The sequence below is a fragment of the Xiphophorus maculatus genome, chromosome 18 (assembly GCF_002775205.1).
Source record: "Xiphophorus maculatus strain JP 163 A chromosome 18, X_maculatus-5.0-male, whole genome shotgun sequence".
In the NCBI taxonomy this organism is placed as follows: domain Eukaryota; kingdom Metazoa; phylum Chordata; class Actinopteri; order Cyprinodontiformes; family Poeciliidae; genus Xiphophorus; species Xiphophorus maculatus.
In genome coordinates this window covers 20,901,112-20,919,560 of record NC_036460.1, presented here as the reverse complement: position 1 = coordinate 20,919,560, position 18,449 = coordinate 20,901,112, and the positions used below count along the sequence as shown (strand labels likewise).

General features: G+C 38.3%; 1 protein-coding gene across 3 annotated transcripts in view; it reads right to left on the bottom strand.

Annotated features, from left to right (window-relative positions):
* The window catches only part of mcam (melanoma cell adhesion molecule), a 40,808-nt gene extending 26,326 nt beyond the window's left edge, over nucleotides 1-14,482 (bottom strand). For 2 of the 3 annotated variants that reach the window (XM_014469521.2, XM_023351814.1), the window contains exon 1: nucleotides 14,298-14,482. In XM_014469521.2, coding sequence (XP_014325007.2) covers nucleotides 14,298-14,364 — 67 coding nt within the window. In that variant the 5' untranslated portion in view covers nucleotides 14,365-14,482. The remainder of the gene's footprint in view (nucleotides 1-14,297) is intronic. The other variant, XM_023351815.1, reaches the window with a different exon arrangement.
* Nucleotides 14,483-18,449: the final 3,967 nt, after the last annotated feature.

Here is an 18,449-nt window from a genome sequence, read left to right as displayed (position 1 = left end):
TGATCATTTTTGCAGTGGTCTCTTAATTTCTTCCAGAGCTGTATGATGTGCCATGGACACACCTACATTGAGTTTTTAATGTTATTTTGTTCCCAAAAGAGACACATCTGCCCTGTTGTCATTGATCCTTACCCAAAAGAAGCCAATTAGAAAATCTTGTAAATCCGGCCTGTTTCCAATCAGTGAGTGCACCATGCTAACAACTGGCAGGTCAAGCTGACAGCGTCAGTCTTTGATCCAGAGACTATTAATGAGGGAAGAGCTTCAGTATGAGTGAAGACAGAGGAAACACAAAAACTGGGAGAAACTAATTATGGAGGTTGTGGAAGATCAAGAGAGAGCTGGACTATTTGTAGGTAATATGAAGGGTAGGCAGAGTACAACAATCATCTTTTTAATTTGTTGTTTCTTCTGTACTTTGTTCAGGAACATTTTGGGTTTTTTCAAAGAATCTATCTTATCTAAAATATTCACATGGTAATGATTGTTTTTATAAAGCTGGTGGTGCTAACTGTGCTAATCATGATAACCGCTGATAGAAGAACATTTAAAATGCCTACCCAAACATTTACTCTAATCGACTTATTAAAAACAAGACTGCTGAGTAAGTAATTTTGACAGCACTGGCACATAATTTATCCTTTTTTGTTGCCTCAAAGTTGGCCTGAGGAGTCAGTGGCACTGGCTCAAAACTGAATCTTCAGCAGCCTCCATTAGAGGGGAAGGAACGTTTTGTCCATCACAGCATTGTTTTGAAGAGAGGCATGAATTATTAACAGTGTTTTGACCTGACTGGAGATGAGTTGGGGATTCAAACGGGTTTCTACTTTTGCAGCTCCCAAATGAGAGTGAGGATCAGACGTTTGCTTTGCTTTGTGTTGTGATGAGACAATAGAAAACACACAGAAACGTACAAAACTTAAATACTTATTTAATGCTCTGAAAAGGTGTTTACCCACTTACAAATTTTTTTCTATTTTTGCTTTTTCTGCCACACTTACTTTGATCATCATAAAGACTGATAACCTAGGTAAACATATAAGGCAGTTTTCATATTGGAAACTATCAATTTCATTTATCCAGCCTGGATAAATGATCCAGTATGCAGTCACATTTATTAGATTAGATTATTATTGAAAAGTTAATTTGTTTCAGTATCTCAATTTACCAAATCAAACACATTATATAGACAGAGACTTATCCTTTGCACTCTCTATTTTTGTTAATTGTGATCATTTTCTGCTAACAACTATTGAAAACTATTAAAAATTTGAAAATTGCATCAAAATCACATTACTACATAAATGGGAACTTAATAAAGTGTTTAATACCTACTACTTTTAGTTTGACAAAAGAGTCCCACAGGAATGCATCTTTTATTTTATTCCATGACTGTCATTGGCCCCTGCCGAATCCAGCAATCGTTGAAACACAACTTATCAGACAACATGAAGTGGGCTAAAAGATCCCAGAAAGCACCAGATTATGCCCAGATCTGAAATGATTCAAAGACAGTTGAGAAACTCACTGACATACAGTATGTGTCTGGGAAGCACTGAACCAAAGTGAGAGCCTTAATTAAAGTGGAAGAAATCACGGAACAGTGGTACAACAAATTACTCCAAAAGTGCAAAACTACAGCTGACCCCCCCCCAAAAAATACAAAGAGCATCTCTCATTTGCCAAAAATAGGTAATCTCAATAATCAACAAGACTGTAGGAAAAATATTCTGTGAACTGACCAGACAGTTGTGAAACGTTTTGGATGGTCTTCATCCCAAAACATCTTGTGTGAAACTGACACCGTTTCAGAAAATGTCCAACATTATATCTACTGTTAAACATGGTAGTGGCAGTGTGGTGGTCTGGGCCTGCTCTGCTGCTTCAGAAATGCACAATAAGTTAATTGAAGGAACCACAAAGTAGAAAAGGTGCATTATCTTGTCACTTTACGCTCGTCAGCAAAGAAAAATGGACCAAAATGACTCATATACAGTTTTTACAAATGTTGATGTTCGCTTTTGCAGTAAAGAGTGGGACAAACAGGTTTGTTGAACAATTAGTTTCTCCTTTTATCCAATAAAATCACACTTTTGTTTATAATAGCTTATCTTATGAGATATTAATATTTCTTTGATCATCTGAAACTTTTTTTGCCTTCAAAAGGCTAAAAATGATTAAATGTGTATGAAGGTAGATAACTTCTTGCAGCATTCTGTGATACCTGCAAAGAGATTTTAGTGTTTTTAGTGCAAAACCTAATTTAGTAAATCACATCACGCAAACATTGGCAGCAGCTTCTGTGTTCAGAAACTCAGTTCTGATACTGATCAACCCATTAACTGTCTGCTGGCGTTCAACACAGTTTTCTTATCACTCAAGCAGCTTTTCACTGCTTTTCATTTAGACATTAGTCTAATACAACTTGAAGGAAATAGGGCTGCACCTTCTCAGTAAATCAGAGAGGTGATGACAACCGATAAGCAATCTTCAAATGAGCTGATCACAATCAAAACACTGTTGGAGCATGCAAACTCAGAGTTAAGCGGCATGATGTTCTTTCTGAGATAAACATCATACCAACATTTAGTTTCAGATTAATAAACATGCTTGATATACTTGCATCCTTCACTTTTATACCAAAGTGTTATAAAAATGACTGGTGGGAAAAATGAGATGGTGGGGGGGGGGAAATCAGTGGTTTACCAACGTGTGCCATGTGATATTCATGCTGGACTTTTTTCTTGTGATTTGTTAGAAATCATTTTTTGAAGCAAAAACGGTCAAACAGAAACAGGCTCAGATTTCCCTCAAACCCTCAAATCAGCTCGTCTCTTTCTAATTTCAGCTCTTCGTTTTCATGAACGATGCTCTGCGACGCTGTTGGTGAAAAAATGTCTAAGTCTTTCAGCAGCTAGAAAGAAAAAAAGTAGAAGAGTGTCTCTGTCTAATCAGTGAAAACTACTTACATTACTTTGAACACCCGTCTTTCTGATGATGTTTCCATAAAGCTACACACTCCTAGCGTTTGCTCTGATGTCTCTCAGTTAATAAAACACCCAGACAGCTGTAATACTCACATCTTTTGATAAAGCTAACCCAGAGACTTTCAGACTCATATCTAAGTAACAGCAGCCCACCCAGACTGATCTGCCTGCATCACTTCCTCTCCTCTCAAATCTTCTTATATGCTCCCATCATGCTGAGATTATTAATGACTCAACACCCCAGCGGCTGTAATTATTAGCCATAACTACCCTGGTAAACAAGCAAACCGCTGACGTCTGATCTCGATCACGTTAGAGAACAAGAAGGACCAGCTGAAAGCGGCGATGCCCTTCAACCCAGCTAGGAGGGGGATTTTACACAATGGTAACACTTTCAAACAGCAACTGAGAAAGTCTGTGAGATGCTGACCCCAAAGGAGGAGAAGCACATGAACAGAAAGATCAGAAGGTTTCCCAGCAGCCTGAGATGGAGGACCAATTACTGCCTTAAATGTGGATTCACAGTCTTAGCAATCGTTACAAAACACTGAAAGAGTAGTCCTCTCTGCTTTTCAATCAGACTCTACTTGTATTCTTACTGTAGATTGAAAGCAGATAAACTATTCCAGTAAACAGATCTGGTACTTCAGCGTTGCAGGATGACTCCAAACTAAACTCATACAAATTTAAAAAGCCAACTCTCCCTTCAGCTGCAGAAGGCCAATCATCGAGAAGCAGTTTTGTTTTCAAAAACTCTGCTCATATTAACAAAATGTCAACGGTGAAGATCTTGCAATATAAAGTAAAAATACAGCTGTTTCACGTTTTACACATTCTAATATTTTGATGTTAAACTGTTAAACGTTTTAACAATCAAAAATGAGGAAAATTACCCCAAGAAGTCAGATTGTGCTGTGCTTTGGTCATGTGGTGAAAAAATATTTTCTCAGTTTCTGCTGAAATGCTTCTGATCAAACTACTTTGACCTGGTTGTCCAAACAAACCTGGTCCGATGTAAAGTAGTAATTGTCCATTGAGCCCTACAGCTGCTTGTCCCACATCGACAGGAGCAGATTTGTAATAACTGAGTGAGAGACACAATGATTCGGCCATTTTGGGTTTGTGAGCAACATGTTTAAGGTTTTACAACAGCATCTCACTCTGATTTAAGTTCAAATTTTGACAAGGAAACTCATTTTTGGACCTACTAGTCTTTGGATTATTGTCCAAAAGCGAGGAAGTGATTGTCTCCTCAGTCTACAGATTGTTCCTTCAAAAGTTTTCCTATATTTTCCCAAACAGGTACTCATGAAGGACTTTGAAGCCGCAAGTCTTCATAGGGAAGTAGATATTTAAGGCATGAAGCAGAAAGCAATAAAAAAAAAAAAGCCACCATATAAAGCAACAGCAACTCTGAAGACGCGTTACTGTTACAGCAACAAAATAGTTGAATGCAAAAGTCTTGGGGTTGGGTTAGGAATAAATTACTTTAGATTCTTACAAATTAAGATAAGAGTTTAGTTTTGCAATGACACCGAAGTTAATAAATCTTCACACACACATGTTCGATATATCACGCGTCTCATATCCTGCCTGACAGTTTAAACAGGGTTGATTTCAACATTCTTGTACAACCCTTCCGACGCCCCGGCCGTTAATTATCACTTACAGCCACATTGCCCCATAAAGCCATCATTCTGACATTGGAGTCGCTGTGACTGACGAGGAGGAGCAGATGGCTCGTCTGAAAGCCATTAAATCACCTTTGACCCAAACTGGGGAAGAAAACAGGCTTCTGGAGTCCTTCCGAAGCAAAACGAGAAAATGACTGGTACATACTTGTCTTATGTTTAAATACGCACAAGCAATCATGAAACCCAGTAAAGAAATTTCCTCTTGGTCTCAGTACCTCAACATCTGTGAGAACCGATGAGATGATGTGCACTTAATGTGACGAGAAGACAAGTGAGGTTGTGTAAGTCAAGGCGGTGGATGAGGATGAGCTCTCCCACAAAACCCAACTCGAGTGAGTCAAAAAGTCCCAATCTGTTAATGTTTCTACATCTTTGCGTGGTTTGTGAAGCTGTTTTCTTCCCTAAGCTAACATAGGAACTCCACTGATAGTTAATAGATATCCAACGATCGCCATTCTTCCTCCTTTTTCCTGGAAAAGGGTTGGTCAGAAGCTAGGAAGGGCAACAGAGATGATGATGATGGGAATTGGTGAATGTTCTTCGAGCTGTTTGTTGGTATTCCAGGAAGGAGACCCAGAATGAATTATTCAAAATAAAAAAGACGGTCGAAGGAAGCACAGAAATAAAACGTAATTTAAAAGTGTCATGTTCACAGTTTATATGTTGTGGATGTAAGAGAAACCAAGACTTTCAGCAGATAACGGGAAGGCTAAATAGATTACAGCAAAGGCAGCCATTTGGAAATGTTATAAAATATTAGAGTTAAGGTAGGGATTTACATTATTTAGAGCATATCCACTGGGATTTTAGTTGTGGAGATGTTACTTAGTAAAATATTTTAATGTTTTGTATTGTATCAGATCTTAATTAAAGTTTTGCATATGAAATCAAAAGCACATCTATGGACTGACATTACAAATTAGTTAACCCTGATAGGTGGATCTTTAATTTATACTAAAGATTTATGCTATGAGCTTTTTTGCTTCGGCACATCCAACAAATGGTTTTAAACTCCAACCCATGAAGAACATTCAAAGAAATAGCTTTATGTTCCACTTTTCAATCGTTATGTTTTTTTCTGGATTAAACTGAGTCAAAATAAGTTGGAGTGATTAAAATAAGAAATTATTTCTCTGATCTTTGCTTCAGAGTTGGCGACCTGATCCTCCTTTCCACCTCTTACATAATCACAGTGTCTTTACTGACCTCCTCAGCTGTTGTTTTATCATTTATTTTGGGGATCATCCAACAGACTACGGCTACTTTGGTTTGTTTTTGCAGCCGTGAACAAAACTCTGTGAGCAATCAGTCCCACAGAGGACAATTACATTCATTACACTCCCCAGCAGACTGTTATTATCATGAACAATTAGCAAAACTAAGTGACAGGGAACAGACATGACACAAATCACAGCTTCATCAAACCAGCTTAGGTCCTGCAGTGGAACGCATTGTAAATGAGCGGCGTAACCATTTCCGGAACCAGCTCTGATTTCCAACAAGGCTGTTTCAGAGTGTAGAAAATATTTTCAGAGAAAGGAAAGCTGAACATGGCAGCTATAATCCAGTCTTTCCTCCTGTGGTGCCACTGAGCTCCCCACTTTCCTCCCATGCTGCAAAAAAGGATTACAGTCAAATAATAAAGTTATTTTTTAAAGAAATTATGTTGCAGGTTGCACATGGAGGCTTGGATCATATCCACATTCCCTAATATTTTGAATATGAACTTTTTTTTTCTTCTTGAATAGCATCCTTAGTGACTTTCACGTGTAAAAGCTTTCAGAAACTCTGTGGTTTTTAATTACTTTGAAAATTTCAGAAAAAAGGTGATATCTAAGATCACTTTTCACTTTGTGGATGTAACATTGACACCGCATCAACAGAGAAGGTTTCCATCACATTTTCTACATTGGGAAAGTTTTATCCAAAACATTGCCAGTAAAATATGTTTAAATACTGTCATAGAAAATTTCATTTTTAACCTTATTTCTTCTTAATTTACTTAACTTTATTTCTTTATTTCATTTTAATTTGATCTAAGTTTAGATTGATAATATTATGTATATGATTTTTTTTTTTTAGCAAAAGGTTATCAAGCATGAGACTCTCATTTCCTTAGCATTTTTCATCACCTACCATGAAATGATACTTCAAAGTTTTCATCCGGAGGGACATTTTTTCTTTCAAACTCAGACAAAAATATCAGTTTAAAACTAAATTACAGAGTATACCAGTGAAGGCCTCTAATTAAGATTATAAAAGTAAAAGCAAATATGAGACTGATTAGGACATTGTGGGGTTCAGTGTTTTGTCAGCTGGTTCAAACCTTCAGATGATGATTGAAAGATTGTTCTTCATTAAAACACTGGCATTCCTTCACTGTCACAATCCTTTGTACGATGTGTATACAGTCACAGTCACCGTGAATATTTGGAATAATTACTGTATGTCTGGATGATTTCCTTGCGCAAATTACTGCACATTTGATTGTGTTTATGTTGGCCAAAAATGCCTGGTTTCCTTCTTAAAGGCACAATTTTCCAAATTAGCGACTAGCTGGTCCAGTGAAACACCAAATTGTGCAAGATTTGCCTCCTCATTCTTGTTGCAGAACACCCTGTCAGGACAAAAATGTCGGTTTTGTACCTAAACACAAAACCGACATAATGCAAACATCAGACTGAAGTCCGAATTATATTGATGTCACGTAGAACCTGAATGAAATCCAGATGGTTCTTAATCAGATTATGAATGGAATCAAAAAAAAAAAAGCATACACATGTTGCTAGCACCTAGTTACTGTATCTGTACAGTCCACAGAGCGATTCCCCTTAATTTAAAGACACTATTTATTTTTATAGCAGCTAATTAAATTTTATTGCCAACAACCAGCTCTGAAAGCTTAGTCAAAGGGAGATATTTTTCTCTCTGCCACATTTATTGGTTCTTCCAGCTCAGACAGAAAAATGTTTACTTTGAAAGACAAACTGATAGACGGAGTCATTAATAATCACAATGAGCAACAACAAAAAATCTGCTCAAATTCAGCCACCGTTGGACGAGAAATGGCAACCTGTAGCTAACTAGTGGCAGAGCGAGGTTGACTTTTGTTCGCTTTGTGTGTTTTGTTTGTGTTTGAGCGTGGGGAGGGGAAGCAGCCGGTGTGCCCAGCTGTGTGTCTGATGAGAGGACGTCAACACCTCTGGGAGTCAGAGGAAAGTTTGGCTCCTCGGATTCTCTGCTAGCTGAGGTGAGCTAAAACCTGATCCATAAAAATGAATTTGGCCCTCAGGCAAATAATAATCGCTCTGAGATGAAACGTCTCGTTGCAAACGAGGCCATTTGTTTCTTTGACGCCACTAGCGTCGGGATGAAAGACTTTCCTGAAGCTGAAACAAAATTGAAGAAATGAGTGATGACAAAGATTTTATTTGTTATTGTCCTTCCAGAAAAACTGACAGTCAGGACCTGGGGGATCCAAATAGAAAAAGCAGAACTGCAGCCTCAGGCACCTGTCTACCCAGGGAGTTTGTTTGATTTTTGTTATTTTTCAGGCTGTGCCAAAATGTGAATTTCCCCTCTAGGGATTAATAAACTATTTCCCCAGAGGCGAATATTACTCTACTTAAACCCTTTTGAGATTTGTTCATTTCATTTAATTCCTTCATTTAGTTTGATATAATGGTTAAACTAAACTATATGCAAAAAAAAGGAAATAAAATTGTTTCAGTGGCAATTAAGAGGGACAGCTCCTATGTGTGCAACTCACATGTAAAATGTGATAAGAGGAGAGGACAGATGGCAGTTTCCAACTTTCATCCAAACCATTAACCTTTGTAAATTATAAAATTATCATTATGAAAAAATATTAAAGCTGAAAAACTAAAAAGTGACAAGGACTTGACTTAATCACTGGTTCCCTACGAGTTTTAAAAGACAAGGCTGCGGTTAACTCTCTGATAAGGGAGAGTGAACTAAACTAAAACGTTACTTCCTGTCTCCTTCCTTTTGTCATTTTTCAGTGTAAACACAAGTTAAGCCACTCACTGCTGCAACAAAAGCTGTTGATGTGAGGATGTGTCTGCGGGCTGATTCTTTTACTGGAGCAACAGTATACAAACAATCATCGGCTGCTACTTAGCGCGCGTCCACAAAATGGCCTCTACAGCAGCAGCAGGAAGCCCTGAGAGCTTTCTCAAGCAGTAACAAGCCCTCTCGATCCCCTGAACTGCTGTATTGACCCAGGTAATGGAGATAATGGATGTTATTCGCATCGAGAGAAAGATCAAACTGGGAAAGGAAACGCTTTGTTTCAACAATTCCTGGTCCCAAGTGCACAGCCATTATTCTGGTTTATCAGGGAAATGATGCGCTGCACCCAAACACCAGCTGCACAGATATCACTTAAAAACAAAGCATTTGTGAATCTCTCTGTCTCTGCGTGGCATTGGGAGGAACACTGCAGAGTTAAAAGCATGATCTCACTCTGACGCTTTGGAGCCAACATTTGATGCAAACTTAGCCGAGGAGCAACAGCTGAGCCCACATGACCATGTGGCGCCCCGGATAACCTGGAATCCTGAAACCTTTTCCAAAGACAAATGCTGCCGGCAGGTCAAACAAGACAATAGCGTCAATCAACATTGTCTGTGAGTTCAGCTTTAAGTATCCGAATTATTTATGGGACTTCCTGAAACACGCTGGGAGTTGCAGAGAAGTCTGAAAGTCACTCACATCAAAAGCTCTCTTTTGTTTAGCTTTACCTAAAGAAAAAAGTAAGAAGAATCGATTGGTTCCCAGTTCTGACAACAGTTTAAATCACATAACATTTATCTGGTTTTCAATAAAAGTAAGATAGCATGTGCTTTTAGTTAAAGGTCCGTTTGAAGATGCAACTGTGCAAAACGTTTTTTATTATTATTATTTTTATTATTTTTGCCATTAAGCAGCCGGACTTTAGTATTTTCTTTGAACGTGGGTCATTTAAGCTTCAATTTCTAGAAATGTTCTATTCATTATCTGATCATTTGCAGTTGTTTGTTGATTAAGCCTCTAAGGTCAAACTAATAAATCAAACACGGTTTAAAATGTACCTTTTTGCTCAAGTAATAAATCTAAGCAAACATCTTAACTAAACACATTTGAAGTGTTTCCTTGATGCATAAATTGAGTAATTTGTTAATTACCTACAGATTTAAATCAACTATCTCAATCCTAGAACATTTTTTCTCTGTTGTGTGATGAACTCATTTAAAAACATGAAATCAGTTTGTCATAATTGGATCTGGCTGGTCAGATCTCAAAGAAAACAGATCTAAATTAACAAGGAGAAGCTTGATTGGTGCATCTTGTAATGGAAGTGAGAAACAGTATTTAAACTTCATTACAATTTTAGAGATCTAGCAAGAAAATACAGTAATCAAGTGTTAAATAAGATTGAACTATCAATGCAGGTGCAATTGCAACAAGGGCGTATTTAGGGTATTGTAGAAGAAGCTGTTCTCAAAGGAACGGTCTTTTAGATAAAAAGCAAACTCAGTAATCCCAAACATTTTCCAAACAAGAACCACTTTCCGCTGTTTCCAGATGACTCTCAAGCTTTGTCCGCTATTTCCTTTCCAGGAGTCACAAGAGATCTGGATAATGTTTCACTAATCCCAACAAGCGTAAACTCACAAAAACAACTTTGGACAACTCCAGATTGATAACATAATGTCATGGCCTACATCAAACAAACGGCGCAGGGTGGCTCCTTTTCGCTGCGTTTGCACAAACACCACATGAAATGCTCCAGACTTTTATTTCAGAAGCAGGACACACTTTCCCCACACACGGGGCTTTGATTTTATGGTAGTTTTTAAATTTGTTGATTGAAAAAGGCTTGAGGAATATATGTATTGGATTTACGTGGCGTTCCCAAAGTCATGTGCCACGTTGTAGTCTCTATAAACACAACTCAAACAAACTGTTCACAAATCCTCCGAAGAGGCAAGAAATGGCCCAATGTGACTGCAGACGTGTGCCAGAAGAGAAGTCTGAATTTAGGGACTTTCATTTCAAAGGAATTCGGATCTGCTGATCCTGGGCCAGATTACTGAGCCGCAATTTTTCTATGCTGCGGTCGTGACGCAACAAGGGCATTTATTGTGCCTGATCAGCTCTCTTCTTCTGAGCTCATGAAACTGAGGCACAGCGGCACTTTTTTTTCCCCCAGCTCATAGCGATGACCTTTAAACCGTTCGGGTCTAATGTGGACCGCTCTTTGGCCCGACTTGATGAGCTGATGTCACAGGAAGTTAACTCATTACTTATCAGCGATCGGAGCTGAAGTCTAGCAGCTTGGAACCTGATGAAAGGTTGCATTTTTTGGCAGGGACACACTCATTTTAAGACTGCAGTATCAGGAGAAGAGTGTGTGTGTGTGTTTTTTATCTGACCACGTCTCTACTTAAATCCTTTTGAGATTTATTAGTCTGGATTTCCCTTTTTAAAAGGTAGTAAATTACTGCACTTTTTTATTTTATTTTATTTTATACAATACAACTGAAAACTTTAATGCATTTTTAGGTGGGATTTGATGTAATAAGCCAACAAAAATTAGCATATTATTCTGAAGTTGAAGGAAAATAAGACATAGCTTATTTTCTATTTATTTTCTGGCAAACATTTCTACTAACCTTGTCACTTTGACACCTTTCACTGAAAGTGCTTTCACTGGATGAAACAGAATTCATCCATCGTTTGTTCTCAGCATAGATTCATCTTTTCTATGAAAGCCTCAGAGGTTTCTCATGTAAGTGAGCAAACAGCATCATAAAGACCAACAAGCGCAGAACAAGAACTTCAAACGTCCTTCGGATCGCTGCAGAAATAGAGAGGTTCAGCTGGAAGGGCCTGCAGTAACTTTGGAGGAGCTGCAGAGTTCCTCAGCTCTGGTGCCTATCTCTAGCAGGCGTTTGGCAAGAGGCAGGGAACAACCTGGAACAGGTAAGGCCTGTTTACCACAGGACAAGCAACAATGCACGAAAAACCTCAGGGCAATTGGAGCGAACAATTAACCTAACAGTCATGTTTTGGGAAGGAACCAGAGTGCCTGTGGAAAACTCACATAAACTGAAAAACATGCAAACTCCATGTAGAAAGACTCCTGCAGGCCAGGACTTCTCACTGCAAAGCAACAGCGCTACCAGTTCTGTTGCTGTGGTGGCTTTTACTAGGACTAATTCAGGGCATCTTAGATTTTATCTGTGAAGCATTTTTTAAGAGTTGCCCAAAAAATATATCCTTTATCCTCAGAATTATGCACTACTTTGTGCTGGTCTGCCACAAATAATCTGTATAAAATACATTGCAACTGGAGGTTGAAAAAATGCAAAAGGTTTTGACGTGTATGAACTCTGCATGTTTGACACTTCATTTGTTGTTGTTTAAGGAAACACCGGAGAGAGAGAGATATAGGCACCCTTCTGTCAAATTTTAATCGGAGTTTGATTGATGAGTGATTAATCATTAATTGATTTTAATTTCCGGTCACATGATGCCCCTCCCCCCGTCCTGTCACCCCCACGCCCCCAAACCCCATCCGATATTCCTTCACCTTCTGACCTCTGTGTTTTAAAAATAATACAATTAAAGAATGAATAAACATTATGAGTTTTAAGAGTAATACAATAAGTGTTAAATAATTGAGAATAATTTCGGAAAACAAATTTTCAGTACAACTTAAAACACCAGCTCACAGACCTCAACCTTCTGGATGTGCTGTGGTCATTATGCTCAACGGTTATCAGCTCAACCAGATGATGGTTGAGGCCAGAATTTGGCCTGGCATCATTGTGAATGATTTCGTTCAGTTTTTTTTTCTTGCTGTTGAATCAACACTGATCTTCCCACTGCTTCATGCTTTCTCCAAAATAGTAAATCTTGGTTTAAATACATTTGAAACTCTTTTTTTTTTCTGTAACACTTGCTAGTGTGAAACATGTTAGTAAAAGTTCCTCATCTGTAAATTTATTTCTGAAGAATATCTGACCGGGACAAAACAGGCCTCGGTGAGGATACTTCTATGTATCTTTCAGCTTTCCCTACAGTTGAAATTTTTCATTACTAAAACTTTTAAATGATCAATGTGAACCATCATTCTGTATTAAAATAGTTAATATAATTCAGGATTCTGGAAATTCTGGAAATTCTGGGGGGGGGCATCATGTGACCGGAAATTAAAATCAATTAATGATTAATCACTTATCAATCAAACTCCGATTAAAATTTGACAGAAAGGTGCCTATATCTCTCTCTCACCGGTCAAAACATCTAGCGAAATTTTGTCTCTTTCTTTACGCAAATTGCAGCCCAAAAATGAATAACTTTCAAAATGTGCTTACAGCTTCACACTCTTTATCTGCAGTCGCATGAGATCACAAAACTGATTAGCATGACAGAATGAATGGCTGCGTGGATTTATGTATTTGTGATGAATGACTTCAGGATGCCAGAAAGTCACCAAAGGACAAGACCAGGAAGCGGGCCTGCTAACGGGAGCGAGAACACGAAGAGATCACAGACAATAGCCTGAACTCAAAAAGAGGTTCAGCACAATACATCAAGGACGAAGAAGAGGAGGAGGAGGAGGAAGGCTTGTGGGGTTGGTGACAAACAGGGATAAGGAAAAGGTAACGGTGTGAGGAGAGTCAAAGGGGAAGCCATGAAGACAGGAAGGCCTGCGCTGTTTGAAGAAAGAACCAAGAGTAAATCTTGTGCTTAAGAATGCATAAAATTATAAACACCTCAGGACTTTCTATTAAAAGAAAAGGCACTGCACTCCTACACATGAGAGCAGATTTCACAGCATGTCAAACCCCCCTCTCTCTCCGAGCCTGAACAGCGCCACATAAAGTTCAGACGTGCGTTTCAGAGTGGAGGGAACATAGTGGAGCAATTCTGTGCTGCCCGGGAAGCCCGAAGCCACTTGATCACTGCTGGGACAGTGACAGAGAGCAGACAGAGATCTCCCTCATTCTGCACCTCTGTGGGCGCTGCTGCTGGCTAAAAATACACGCAGTCCAGCAGAACTTCAGATAGCATGCAACAGATAGTATGGAAACTTGATCACTAATGCAAAGCAGCTTCCCAAGTTCATATGCAACAAGTGAACAAGTCGGACTCTTGTTCATGTCATCCACTGGACTATTTAGTCCTCTGTTGATAAAAGCAGCAGAATTGTATCAACATGACTTCTGTGCAAAGGGAATGCACTGAAATTAACAGGAAAAAATAGTCAAAGTGTTTCACTTCAATCTGTTTTCTGCCTGGAATAAAAGAGCGTAAAGGATTCCTGAGATTGTGGATAAAATAATTAAGGTTAAATAGGAACAGAAAAGTTGTTCTTGCAGATAAACAGCTTCCTTCAGTGGCTAAGACAATAGCAACAGAGTTAGTCTTAACTTCATTACAAGTCATGCTCGAATGTGACAAATGCTCTCCGAGTTAGGCGTTCTTCTTGCTTTCATTCACTTTGCGGCGTGTCTGTGTAGAAATCCTGCAAGGCAGTCCTGGCTGCCATTCCTCCTAAAGCAGCCCAGTCCTTCCTGAAACCCAGCAGCAGCGACTCACTCACCTCCCCAGGTGTGAAGGAGGCACAGCAGGCCCAGCAGCAGCGGAGAGGCAGCGTCCCGTACGGCCATGGTGGTCGATTGGAGGCAGAGATGTGTGTGCTGAGGTGTGTTTAGAGGAAGTCTGCTCCTCACTTGGTGAACTGCTTCAATGCACACAGCAGAGAGGGAGAGAGAGAGAGGAGCAGCGTGAGGAGGCAGATGATGCAGAGAGAGGGAGGGAGACAGGAACAAAGTTCCTCCACTGCAAAAAGAAAGGGATGAAGGCACTCAGACACTCTCCCAGGCTCATCTACTGCTACACCGCCTCTGATGTTCTTTTATAACTCTCCTGTAGCTGCACTATTTCTACTTTCTAGAAATAATTAAACCGACTCATGCTTTCGTCCCAATGCTGACTGAGCAGGCAAGTTAGATATCTTTTGCAGCGGATAAAAAGAAGGAGGAACAACTGGGTGAGAGAGAGGGCAAGACAGGCAGAGAGGAGGGCGGGTGCCTGGGAGGAAACACAAATGATGCGAGCAAGTTGCTGCCTGATTTGCCACACCTTTTTTTGTTTCTGAAACACAAACGTTTCCTTAATGAAAGTGCTAAATCTTGGTTATCTTTCTTTACTTTCACCAACAGGAAACCTCCACCCTGCTGAGAGGGGGAAAGACAAGATCTTTGATTTTGAATCGCATGTAATCATTGACTGGCTGAGCTTGGTTTTTATTGCATCGCCTGCTGGCGAGGAAGTACCTGGTGAAGGTGTGCCTGTCAATTTGCACAATAGAAAGATTAAAATAAGATCCTATGTAAGTCTAGCTTCTAAAAGAAGATAAATCCTGGACAAAAACCCATTAGAGTATGTGAAGACTTGAAACTGGGGCAGTGGTTCACCTTCCAGGAGGAAAACCACCATAAACATGCAACCAAACCTGGAAGACAATAGTTTAAATCAAAGCGCATTATGGCCAAGTCAAAGTCCAGATCTAATGTTGATGTAACCAAGGCCACCTGACAAACCTGTCCTTTTATTACTGTGTATGTAAATATCTGGTTTCAACGGTCGATGATCCACTTCTCAGTTTATTGGCTGTAGCCATCAAATTTCTATATGAAATGTTATTTTGTTTCAGGGTTCACCAAACCCTGCAGGCCGACATGTTTCTCATAGTTTCTGGAAGAGAAAAGTTCCCAGAGCATCATAGGTCCAACACTGTACTGAACAGTGGTGCTTTTTCACATTTTCCTCTTTTTTATTCATGTGAAACACATCTGGAATATTTATTGTCTGAAAACTCACATTTTTACATCTTTTAATGAGTTACAACAACATTTAATTTCCCTTTAGGATTAATAAAATATTTTTGAATCAGAATTTTACTCCACAAGTTTTCATTCTCACACAACCAGTAAGCACATGGACGTCGATTGCTTTATGAATTTTACCGTATTTATGTGGTAAAGTCCTGGCAAACACAGCTGCTGGTATTTTACCATAAATTAGAGACTTTTTTCTTTTTTTACAGTGCAGAGAATTAAATCAAGAAAGTATAACTTCAAGTTCATATCCAGTAGCAGAATCAAATTTAAAGACGATATTTTACTTCTATCACAAACTTTCTGACCGATTAATGCAAACATATTTTGTCTTCTAACGTAAAATTTGAACTAAAACACACATTTTTGTTTGAAAACCCAAAATAATATTTTTTCAGATAAAGATAACAGTACATAACAGAGTGTATGAATGTTACTACTGAACGGACGCAATTAAAAATATTTCAGATAACTTAATCACTGCCAGATCAACACTTGTTTTTGGTGGACATAATCACCCACTGAACACACCTGAGGAACGATCTGGGTTGGACACAGACCAGCGTTTGACAGCATGATGGGATCTGAAGTGAACTGCTCTATGTGGAAACAGATAAAAGACTGATCGAGGTGTTTTATACGCTGATCTCTGGGACCTTCACTGCTGACAGCAAAAATGTGAATAATGTGTAAAAATTTCATATTTCTTTCCAGTCGTCTTAAAAAGTGAAACTCCTGTAGAATCATTACACATAGAGTGAAATGTTACACTCTATGTTTGTTTCTTGATAATTTGGATGACTTTGATGATATTTTAGTTTTCTGAGACACTGAATTTTAGTTTTTACGATCAATAAAAATGCAAAAAAACAAATGAATAAAACTTAAAATATTTAAATGTAATGAATCACTATACAATTACCATTTCACTTTTAGAGATGACTGGCAAGAAATATAGCACTTTTACAAAATATTCTAATCTTTTGTGACACACTACCATATAATGAAATCTCTGTATTTCAGCTAAAAGTAAAACTCCTATTTTCAGTAAACTGATATATGTTAGTACAGTACTGCTTGTTTCTATCCATTTTAATTAGTATAGCTTACAGATTCATGTAATGTAAAATGCAAAATGCATTGTTAGAAAATATGATTATTACATATCATCAAAAAAAGGTTACTTCATTCAAACAAAAAGGAAAACATATTTCCAGAGAACAGAAATTTCTTTCCAACAAAAATTGTTTCTTGCTGCTAAAAGAACCATATGTTAAAATACAGAGGGATGTAAACTACATTTCCTCCTTGGTAGGGAAAGTTATTATAGTTTGCAATTCACTGAGGAAAACTCACAGTTCCTAAAACAGCCACATTGTTCTGCCACCTAATCTGTAAACGAAGATGGAGTCTTCAGAAAAGCAGCTCGGGAGTGGCTGAAGGAAACTTAGAGTAAATAATCAGACATAAGGGGGATTTTTTTTTTCCACTTAAAATTCCACATGAGCAAATTTCAAGAATGTCCCCTTTTCAACCTTTTTAAATATGACATCCTGGACAGGACTGTTGGGAATACCCAAGGACCGCTGGGTTTGGGAATGAGGCAGAGGAAACAAGCACTGTCCACTCCCCCACAAAGTTCCCAAGGACTGCAGAGTCGTGAACCATTTACAGTGGCATTCATAAACCTACATACTCACAAGAGGGAAAACATTAATATGCTTTCCAGACAAATATCTAGTTTGTGTTAATAATTAAATTAACAAATTCAAGGTGCAATTTATGAACACTGTTCATGTTTAGGTTTAACTCTGGGAACTTTTGTGCACAACTGTGAATTATTTGGGATTAAACACTTGGTCTATTCACTTTTTTTAACCAAGGCATTTCATTGTTAAAAACAAGCCAAAAGCACAAAACATGAACAAGGAAACATTGAGCCTGGTTGGGTTCAGGATTTGGTCCTTTAGGAACTAAATTTTTCCACCATGTCCAATAACATACAGTTCTCTAAAGAGGGAGGAACCAAGAAAAGACGTGAAGAAAAACACTGACAAATCTAACTTTTGTGGTTCATGGTGAACCTCTGGCTCTATTTGTTAGACCATATGAAAGATTTGCAGCGTAATCCATCGTAGACATAAACAGAGTTATTAAACCATCAAAGAAAGGCAAGATTAAATTCTTAAAAGTCAAGTTCTATCTTACCTTTTTATTGACTGCTGAAGATAAATAATCAAGCTGAACAGTATTTGTTTCGAAACATTAACCTAATCACATGACCCTGCATATCTAAGCATTTTTATTTTGTATTAGAGAATACCAATAGCTGTATTACTGTTGTATTAAAATCAGTCTATATAGTACAATTACACTCTGGGTCTGGTGAAGAACCAGAAAGTTTAATACTCACAGTTTTGTGAGTATTAAACTAAGATTTTGCATGTTATACTTGTTGGAAAATGAAATAAGAGTGGTCCCAGAGCCAATCCCTGAGGAGCTGCAGTAAAGTACCTAGAAGAATTATTTGTGCTTTCATAAATAGAGTGCCGTTCACTTGAAGGAACATTATCAAACCAGCTGACATTAAGAGAAACCTCAACTTTTTGTCTTAGCATAGGTATGAGCAACTGAGTCAAAAACCTTTCTTTTTGTAATCAGATTGAAAATTTGAAAAGAATTAATTAGAATAACAAAAACAAAATCTAGATCATTGTTTGTAATGTTTTTTTGTTAGTACTGTTACAGGGCTAATGTCAAAAATAAAATGTTTAAATTAACACTTGTCTCTGCTCCTGACCCTTGCCCTTCTGAAACTTCAGCTCCTGATTTCAGTGTCCCGACCACTCATC